Source organism: Ipomoea triloba, chromosome 9 (genome assembly GCF_003576645.1).
Source record: "Ipomoea triloba cultivar NCNSP0323 chromosome 9, ASM357664v1".
In the NCBI taxonomy this organism is placed as follows: domain Eukaryota; kingdom Viridiplantae; phylum Streptophyta; class Magnoliopsida; order Solanales; family Convolvulaceae; genus Ipomoea; species Ipomoea triloba.
This window is the reverse complement of record NC_044924.1, coordinates 9,919,039-9,930,617: the sequence shown is the minus strand read 5'-3', so window position 1 is coordinate 9,930,617 and position 11,579 is coordinate 9,919,039. Positions and strand designations below refer to the sequence as shown.

Genomic DNA, 11,579 nt, shown 5'->3' with positions numbered 1-11,579 from the left:
ATATATATATATATATATATATATATATATATATATATATATATATATATATATATATATGATTTGTACTTAATTAGTAAGTAGCTAGGTTCATGTTTTTAAGGCATGGTAGAATTAATCAATTCACTGTAACTAATAAATAAAAGGAGTTTTATTGTCATGTCGGATGATGAATGATTTTTGTAAAAATTGTGTACTTGTAACTTTATCCTATTATGACCAACCAATACACATAAATGTGAACTGCATTTACAAATTAAAATTCATCACAAATAAATAAATCAGATGCAATATTCAATAATGTAAACAAACACACACACACACACACATATATATATATATATACACACGATTTTTTTCTCTTTTCAATTTAAATAGAATCTTCCCAATGTAAATAGAAAATTACAACAATCATTAATCATTTCAATGTAATATGAATTGGATTCGGTGACTTGTAATATTCTTTATTTATTTGTTATTATTTTCTCAAATTATTTTTATACATTTTTATAATTTTAATAATAGACATCAATTCAACATTAGAAATTCATCACTTTTGTGTATCACGTGGTATGCATGTACAATGATATATAACTTTCTTGAGTAAATAATAATATATGCAACACCATATGGAAATAGGGCTTAGCTTTTTTAGCAACTTTATATGTATTTCCTAGTCTGTGATATGCCATATGGTATCACATCATAAACCTTAAATAGAAGCCCCCTATTGATATTACCATATTGAATTGTATGTCAAATGAAATGATAGGAAAGACACAGTAACTTCAATGAGTGAGTCTCTTTTTTACAATGTGAAACACGCCATTGAAAATGTTGTACACTAGATTTTGTGTGTAAATATGTATGTGTATATATTTATAATAATTTTTATGAGGAAAACTCAAAACAACTGTCCGATAGTATATTTATAATAATTTTTACCGCAATATGTTTTTGCAAAATTTTAAAAAATACACAATTTTGTTACATGTAGTTATTGTTTTCAACCTAGTTGGTATGATCAAAATACTCTGCATTTGATAAAATCTGATCTCTACCTATGTCACCAGCGACAGTTTTATATAAATATTTGTAAATTTCATACATTTTTATATATATATTTTTTCTATTTTTTTAAATTTTAAGATAAAATATATGACCACAGTTGTGAAATAATAGAGTTTGATAATGATTGAGTAGATTGGATCAAACAAAAACAGTTTCACCATTAGTGACCAAGCAGCAGCAGCACCAAATTATTGGTACACACAAAATCGACTTCGTTAAATTTTATGAGTTAGAATAATGTACTTTATATGTTAGAATAATGTTTTTTATGAGTTAAAATAATGTGTATTATGCTTTAGAATAATGTACATTATGAGTTATAAAAATGTATATTGCAATGGATCGTGTGAAAAACAATTACTCAAAATGATGGTGTTTGGACCGTGGAACGCACAGCTGTGTGGACCACGGACCATGCAATAACTATTGAGCATGCAGCTGGTGCAGTAAGGAAAAAATTGCTGAAGAGAAAGAGAGTAATAATATTCAGTGCGAATTACATTCATATTTGGCTATATATTCACATAAATACATATATAGAATTTCAGATACACAATAGTACAGTATTGCGAACAAGCTAAGTAGCTATCAATTCAAGAAATAAAGGTGTCGATGCAGACTAGACCGTGCATTAAAAGCACGTATTCGGAGAAATTAAGGTTGTAAAAACACCAGGTCATCACCAGCTAAGTTAGCTAGCTAGCTGCTTCTTCATAGCCAAATGTTTTGTACATGCATATATGTGAAAACAAATTAAAAATAAAAATGAAAATGGAAACCCCCCAGCTTAGCTTGGCCATCCAAAAAGACAAAAAAAATAATTGCAGTAGTAATGAACATATAAGCCGCAGTGGCTTGGCTCTTGGCTCTTGATATGGATCGGATCACCAAACTGCTCTAATTCGCCATGAAAAACTGACATTGGCCAAGAAAAAAGCTAGTAGCACATTACATACAGTAATTATGATGGATGGATCGATATGATATAGGGAAGTTTATGTAGTTTAGGGTTGGATGTTGCTACTATATAAGATTGGTGCTAATTATGAGCGACAAAAACTTGTGTGACACAGTCTCAGAGATTGAGATCTGTGATCCATGAGACAGTGTCACAGAAGTATGTAGTGTTACCCATTAAGGGCGGGACGGGCACCTTTGTTGGATGAAAACCGGCAAGCCGTCGCGGAAAGTGGCGGTGAGGCCGGGGGAGAAGCGGGGGGTGTGGTGGGGCTGAGCCAAGTGGATGCGAAACCGGCGGAGGACTGACAGCGCTACGCTCTTAACCTCGAGAAGGGCCATTTCCTTTCCCAAACACACCCTAAGTCCGGCTTGAAAAACCGGGTACTTGAAAGGGTTTTCTTGGAAGAAAACCCCATCTTTGAGCCATCTCTCCGGCTTAAATTCCAGGCAATCGGAGCCCCATATCCCCTCCATTCTCCCCATTGCATAAGGATGATACGTAACCCTAGTCCCCCTCTTCACCGCCGTCCCGTCCGGCAACACGTCGTCCTCCACGCAAAACTTGGAGTCGAATTGGATAGGCGGGAAAAGCCGCATGCTCTCGTACACCGCCGCTTGCAGGTAATTATGCTCCCCCATTTCCTCACAGCTCGCCGGATCTCCGTTTTTTCCGATCACCCTATCCGCCTCGGCGAGAATGGCCTCCGCCGCTTCCGGGTGTTTTCCGATCAGCCAGAAGAAACTAGTCAAGGCGGACGCCACGGTGTCGCGCCCCGCCAGGAGGAAACTGATCACTATATCTCTCAAATAAGTCTCGTCCGCTATGCTCCCCATAAATCTCGACAGAAGATCCTTGTGGTTTTCATCTTCGCTGGTTCCTAGTATCTTACGCCGTTGTTTAATCACCTCCATCGCGAGCAAATTAATCATCTCGATCGATTTTCTCAGCTCCTTCTCGCTCCCTATGTTCAGAAACCGCTTGATCTTCCACACAACCGGCGACGCGCTCATGGCCCTCTCCGCCGACAGCTTCGACGCCAAGTGAAACGACACCGCGAATTCCGACAACGGCATCAGAGATTCCAGACATTTAGGATCCAACCCGAACGAGAATCTACAAATACAATCAAAAGAGAATCTCCTAAAAACATCCTGGAAATCCACCACGCTGTCTTTCACTTCCTTCTCAGCCAGGACCGGTAAAAGGCGGCGCTCGATCTCCGTGTGAATCACTTCAAACGCGTACGATAGCACGGAGCTCCTCCCCAGCTCCATACTCGCTATCTTCCTCTGAAACCGCCACGAATCTCCGTCCACGTTGAATATTCCCTGCCCAAGAAAATCCCCCAAGATCGCCGAGAACGCTTTCCCCTTGGGGTAATTCTCGAATCTGCCCTTCAACATATACTCCACGTTTTCCGGGTTAGCCGTTATGGTGTTCTGAAGAACGTGGATATGTATGGTTTTCGTCGGCGAGTTTCGGAGAAGATGAGTGTACCAATCGCATAAATTGTTGTACTTTGCATACCAACTCGTTGACATGTACGCGTTGCACACATCGCAGCTGCAGTACAAGAGCTTTATCCTCAGTAGATAGAGAACAAAGATTGAGACGATAATAATCAAGAAAAAGATGAAATTCTCAAAGGGCCAACCTTGAATCTCCATTGGATATGATGTGAATATCGCTGCGCAATAATATATGAAAAAGTAGCAATGATCGATGTTTGAAAATATAGGGGGAGCTGTGCCTTAATTACTGTTTAATCAACTTGAGGATTTTCTATTCATATAGGAATTTGTGTATGATCACACTCAACATTACATATACCCAAATCAAACTTTACAAATTTGATTTAAATTACTATATCTTAAGATGGTGGGGTTTATTATTTTATAAGTCGTGAATAGTTAGAGGAGGACGGTTGGGATCTAGCTTTTATTTTAAAAATATATGGTATTGATTATTGAAATAGAAAGTGTAAATGAAGATTTAGCCATGCCTTTTAAATATTAGTTATATTAAAACATACAAATAACAATATTGTTGCGTGATGTTTGGGAAGAAAGACTAAGTATTGAGTTTCACCAACAACAGTGTAGAGTAATCTCTCAAAGTGAAAGGGCTTCTTGTGCGCAATAAGCAAATGTGTAGTCTCTGTGTTCAGCTGAGTTACTATGATTTACATGATGCTCTGTCGGGCCGGGGCGTGGGGTCATTAGGGTTGAAAATTCAACCTTTTGACAAGAAAGAACAATATTGTTATAGCCTGCATGAGCAACTTAATTGGTCACAAGGATAAAGTTTGGGAGCAAAGACCAGGAACTGAGTTGAGTTAATGATTTATATCCACCTAGATGCTTTGTCGGGTGGAAATTCAACCTTTTTGGGAGCAAATAACAATATTGTTGTGCATAGTACGAGGAGACATAAATGGTGAATGGACTCCCATCATAATTGAGTGGAAGTGCATATGCAATGCTTGAAATGGTTGAGTCAAAATGAGCATTATATTAGTCACAATAAATAGTATCCAACACAATTATTTATCATAAATTGTGGATGTCTATATTCTTTGGAATTATTGGTTCTATATGCATGCATTATCATCCGTTATAATAACGTTACTAATACAATACGAAAATTCGAATACCCTAAAATTTATAATATTATATTAAAGAATATATATATATTGAGTACTACTGACTCAAACAAAAAATAGTTTTTTTAGAGAAAATATATATATATATATATATATATATGTATATATATAGTTTGTTTTAATTAAAAATTATATTTTAGCTGATATTAAAACCAAAAAACTTGGTTGGAATATAAAGGGGATATGAAGCTGGCAAACTTCCCCATCAAATCGAAGAATTGCTATTTACATAAATCCGAAATAGGCTGTAGTGTGCGTAATTATTATACTCCCTATAACTATTAGGCTCGTGTTCAAAAAAGTGATATTCTACCTACACACTTATATATAGGTTTATTTACATTATATTGTTAGCTTATAAAGTCTTGCTCGTTGTCGTATACTAATCTAGACTTATATATTTACTAGTTTTATACGTGCATTGCGCGTATGGGTTAATGCCCAATGTTTATATTTAAATAAATATTTGAAAGTATATCAATGCAAGATTATATAGGAGAAGTTTATACATGGATAATTGAATGTCGAATTTTTTTATTTAAATATCTAACTCAAAGTATATGAATCCAAGATAATATAGAAAATTCATTATAATTATTACTAAAATAAATGTTTACAACCTTGTAAAATCGATAGTCTAAATATTTGGTCTAAAAATGATAGTCTAAATAAATACTACTTTTCATTTGAATTTTTTCTAAGTGTTCTTAATTCACTTTTGAGTAACATTGTCATTGTCTTCATATTTACTATTTGTTCTCTTCCTTTTTGTTGGTAGTGTGTTATTTGCAATTCGGTTATTGTTGGTAGCATAAATGACAACGTAATGCAATGAGATTATGATATAGGAGCTATGGACTTTCCTTTGGGTGTTCTGCTTGGGGTTCATTTGGTTCAACCATTATTATTGAATGAGTTATTGTAGATAAAGAAATCCCTAGTCTAAGAAAAAAGATTAAATAAATTAATAAAAATTTGAAAATTTAAAATAATATATATTCCAAAGATATTAAAAGGTAGTTTCTCGCTTCAATTTGCTGGGTAATGGGTTATTTGAGTACTTTCATTGTCAACAAATCCCCCAAGTAGTTAATATGATTGGTTTCAAACTATTCTTTTTTATTTTTTTCATGGTATTAAAGAAATACATATGTATCATTTTTTGGTGTAACTACTAATTTATTTAATTCAATAAGAGTAAAATAGAGCGATTCCGCTTCAATTTGTTGGGTTATTTGAGTACTCTCTTTGTCAACCAATCCCCAAGTAGTTAATATAATTAGTTTCAAATTATTTTTAAAAAAATTTCATAATATTAATAAAATACTTGGTAAATAAATATATAGCATTATTTTGTACTATAACTTTGATATTTAATTACAAGATATTGTAAAAATAAGATAATGGACAATGTAATGATATCAATTGATAAATTTGAATGTAAAGAATATTTGCATGAGAGAAAATAAAGACAATATAACTAATGGAATTATTTCTCTTATTTAATTTAATTTTTTGATAATGAATAATTATTTCAAATAAAGGTATTGTAGACACATAATTCTAAATTAAAGAAATACATATGTATCATTTTTTGTTGTAGCTACTAATTTATTTAATTTAATAAGAGTAAATAGAGTGAGAAACTTAATTATGTCAAATTTGATTGAGATGTGGTTCGAACCTAAGATCTTTCTTATAGAAATTAATGGGTAAGTTAAAAGTTAACGGAATATTAACGGAGAAGATAATATTTAACGGAAAACTTAACGGATAATCATAAAAGTAAGGTTAAATTAGGCAATCTCTATTAATAATATTAATCTGGATTATCTTAACCATCTATTTGATTAAATAATTCATCTGAACCATCCATTTGATTAAATAATTTGACCGCCATTTTTTCTACCCATTTTAGGCCTAACTCTCTTTGGCTCTTATTAGTATAGTAGAAGTAGATATATGGTTAGTATACAAATTAAAGTCTATGAGCTCATATATATTGACATGTTAACATATTATATATAATCCTTAATTAACAAATGCTAATATACCTTAGATCTTGTGTCAATTAGTGATGACATCAATCTTTGACTTTATGTTATAATTATTATATTCGATTGAATTTTTACTTATTTAGGGTGTACTGTGTTTGGAAACTCGAAAAATGATTTTTGAAAATCATTTAATTTTTTGAGTTTCCTGTGTTTGGTAAAGAGTGAAAATTGTGAGTTAAAAGGAAAATGAATGTTTGGTCAAAGGAAAATGCACTCTTTTTTTTTTTTTTTGAAAATGACTTCTCCTACCAACATCACAGTACACCACCACCACCCCGCCGTCACCACCATCACTACCACTACCACTACCACTACCACTACCACTACCACTACCACCAACACTCCACCATCACAACTTATTATTATTATTGTTGTTGTTGTTGTTATTGTTATATAACAAATAACAAAACCACCACCACACTACAACCACTACCAACACCATGCCACCGCCACCACCACCACCATTTATATTATTATTATAAATCTTATTATATTCTAAACAAAACAATTAGAGCATCAATAGTAATTCTACTGGTATGGATGCTCTTAAAATGACTCTATTACATTGTTGTATATGTTCATAGCCTCCACTAAGGCTCAAACTCATGACCTCCCACATAAGGAAAACCACTACATGCCATTTAAGCACAAGGTACTTGGCAACTCTTAAAATGTTTAATTACACATTTTTGTTCATTATTCAAAAAATAAACCAAATATACCAAGACAGTTTTCTGGAATACAACCAAACGCTGGTAGTATGTCAATGAGTCAGGCGGATCAGAGTGGGTTACATCCATCACCTCGACCCACTTTATACTTTCTCCATCCCCTCCTACCCACAATCCTATCGAGTGGACTTTTTCAAAATTCACCATCACCCCACCGGGTGCGGCTGCCCACTACGGGTACTCATAACTAATTATCTTATTAAAAAAACTTAAAATAATATTTAAATTACTTACACATAATAAAATAATAAAATTCACTAGTTATATTAAAGCACAAATAATAAAAATATTTAAATATAATAACTAAATATTTAAATTTTTAAAAATAAATTTATTAGTTTAACAATAAAAATAGTAAAAAGTTAGTAAAAGTTTGATCTAGAAATTTTTATAATTAACTACACACTAGTACTTATTTTACTCTCTCTCTCTCTCTCTCTCTCTCTCTCTCTCTATATATATATATATATATATATATATATATATATATATATATATATATATATATATATAAACATAATAAATTTGAATGAAGGTTATACCCTCATTTATGTCCATTTTTTCCGTTAAGTTTTTTTTTTGTACATTATGCTATAAAAGTTGTACTACATAATATTTTGGACAAATATACCCCTACCGTTATAACTTCCGTTATCTTTTCCACTATTGTTACTATGCACATGCATCCACCATATATTTTCTTATCTTTTTCAATAATAATAATAATAATATACACATTAAATATTAGAGTTATATGTTAATTATTTTTTAAAATATAAATATCCAATTTATAAAAATATTTTGCATTATTATTATTATTATTATTATTATTTACTATATTAAAATTTAAATAAATTTAAAATTTTAATAAAAAGTACTAATATTGGGCACCTATATTTTGCGCATTGCGCATAAGAAAAACTAGTATGTATGTGTATATATATATATACACACACACACACACACACACGGTAGGTCGAGTGTGATGACATACTAACTCAAACTAGTATGTATGTGTGTATACATATATATACACACACACACACACACATGGTAGGTCGAGTGTGATGACATACTAACTCTAACTAAGAACGTTAATAGAAAGCTCTTACAGAGAGTCAAACTTGAGATATTGTGATTACCAACTCAATTGTCTAACCAACTTCGAAGTCTTGAATTGGTGGCCTCCACTTTGTATTATATTGTATTTAAGAAAGAGTACAATATCTTTTACTCTTGGTTTCACCGTGCCTAAAAGTAAAATGCATTTTTCAGACACCAAATTAAAGTGGAAAGTATGCAAAATTTTCGCACTATATTTATAGTTTGTTTTTGTTTGTTGTTGAAATACTCAAACTTAATCCACCAGCTAAATTTAATCGTGTGACCAATGCATTGAATCTTTTATTATTTGACGTGATAATATATAAAGTGCCAGTATCACCTCAATTGAGACTCGAACTCATGTTTTCCTATATGGGAGAGCCACTACTCTGTTATCTGAGCACAAAATGTTTGATTGGTAAGTAATCATTAATTTGATTTAAATACATAGAGTAGTAATAACTTTTTCCTTTGGTTTATTCATAGTTTCATACAATGCATAAACTGAAAAATGAAAAAGTTGTGGGTTAAAGAACAACAAAGGCGCAACAATAATTTCGAAAAAAAAAAAAAAAAAAAAGGCGCCACAATAAGACGCATCTTTTCTGCATCACTCAACAAGGGAATTTGTACCATATTGAACCACGTGCTTTTATTCTTTCTTTTCCATTATATTTCCCTACCTAGTTGGCTAGTTTGTACCCACACAATCAAAGATTAATAAATAATTTGCATATATTGTCAGTACACTATATAGTGGGGATTTATTTATTTGCCCCTTTGGTGGGAGAGATTTTGTCACTTTCCGGAGCTGGTTATTACTAGTTAATAATCAGTCCTTTACATTTGAAAATTTTGAGCGAATAAACTACGGCAAAGGGACAAAAATCTTGTGATCAATAAGCATAATTGTGACTCTTTTAAATAAGAGATAAGTATTGACTCTTTATGTTTTAATAAATTGATAAAGTATATATATGAATGGATAGATATTACAAGAGTCAGTACTAAAAAAAACCAAGCATACACCAATGCAGCAAATATTCATCTACAGTTTTCTATTTTTTAGAAATATATTTTATTTAATACTTAAACAAAAATGGCACGTTTGGTTCGCGCAGAATAGGTCTGGAATGGAATAGCATTCCCAGGCCTATTCCGCTGTTTGGTAAAACTTTCTATTCCCAGGAACATTGTTCCTGGGAATGACCTATTCCCCTTGCAAGGGGAATAGAGATTCCTAGGGCCCCTCTAGGTATTAGGCTATTCCCGAGTCCTCAAGAATAGCCTAATGTTGTTATTTCTAATTTTACCCCTTGACGCGTTTTGGAGAAAGATCTTCATTTTCCCAAAACGCTCCTATATTATTAGAAAAAAAAAACTTGTAACTAAGAACAATTAAGGTTACTTAAATGAATGAGCTTTTGGCTCTTTAAGGCTTCCTCATCCTGTTGTTAATTTTAAAAGAGAAGCAATGCTTCTCTTATATAGAGGAGCGAGCTCAAATGAGCTCCTCTTCATAAGTTACCAATGTGGGATCAAAAATTCTAATTTCTATTTTAAAAAATTATTATATATATAATTTTTTTTAATTTGTATTATTATTATTATTATTATTATTCCTTTTTTCTTATTATTGTTATTAATATTATTATAATTTTTATTTTATTATTACATAATAATAATAATAATATTAATAATAACATGAATGTCCTTATTATTATTATTATTGTTATTATTATTATTATTATTATTATTATTATTATTATTATTATTATTATTACATATTTTATGAGGGTATTTATGTATAATAATAATAATAATAATAATAATAATAAATATAAATTTTGTACAAGGGCATTTATGTCTTTTAAATATATATTACATTTCTATTCCTTTAACCAATCAAACGCTGGAATACAATTTTCAAGTCTATTCCTTCCGCGAACCAAACACTAGAATACAATTCATATTCTATTCCTTACCTATTCCATTCCTTATGGAATAGTATTCCTATTCCCTTCAAATTCATTCCGTGAACCAAACGTGCTGAAAGAGTACGTGTGCATATGGGATCTATAGATATATTATAAAAACAATACAAATTTTAGTCTTTAATGGAAAATTAAAAAAAAATACTAATGACAAACAGTGCGTGAATTATGAAATTTGATAAGACTATTAGCAATTTAATTAATTTGTCTCTCTGTAAACATGTATAAAAAGTTAAGTTGTTGAATATGTTATTGGACGGAAGCTTTGAGGGTCGGGTCCAACATCCTGTCATTAAAACCTGTGAAGTGAGATAATAGCATTTTTATTGTAACAATACATCCCAGCCGCACCAAAAAAATAAAAAAAAAAAAAAAATCCAATATGATATCTAGTTAAATGTTGTTAATTAATGTAATTATGCTATTAGCTTGGGAATTTTGACAAGCTAAATGAATCATTATGTCAAAAGTGCTTTAGAAATCGATTTTATAATACTTATTTGGTCAAGGTTTTTACAATATTTACACAGTTATAAAGTTGTTTTAATTACACCACATTATAAAGAGAGTTCATGAAAGAGACACAGTGGATCAAACTTTTCTTGTAATTTTCATCTTATATTATTGAGTTTGACATTTTTAATTTTTTATTGGACCAAATTTCTTTATGATTGAGACACGTCGACGAGTCTTATTTGATCAATTGTTGTCAATTTTTACTTGAGAAGCTATGTTTAGGTTTTATTTGTGTCAATAATGTTGATTATATTGGCACCATAGTCACAAGATATTTGTGGTTCAGATGGGAAATTAAAGCACGCTGATTTATTAGTGAAAGGAATTGCCGACAATATATGAGGGGATGCATGTTTGACAATTAAGGATTTAAGTTATGTAGCTACAATTCAATCAGCTACTATACATACCTCTTTCAGGGTGAGAATGAAAGTTTAGGGACAAAAAAAATATTAAATAATAATGCTATTTTTTGCCACTCTT

At 31.5% G+C, this 11,579-nt stretch overlaps 1 protein-coding gene across 1 annotated transcript; it reads right to left on the bottom strand.

Moving 5' to 3' along the window:
* Positions 1–1,545: 1,545 nt before the first annotated feature.
* On the bottom strand, positions 1,546–3,791 carry LOC116030118 (cytochrome P450 94C1-like). Its single transcript, XM_031272260.1, has one exon. The coding sequence runs from the start codon at positions 3,697–3,699 to the stop codon at positions 2,206–2,208; it is 1,494 nt and encodes a 497-aa protein (XP_031128120.1). The 5' UTR covers positions 3,700–3,791; the 3' UTR covers positions 1,546–2,205.
* Positions 3,792–11,579: the final 7,788 nt, after the last annotated feature.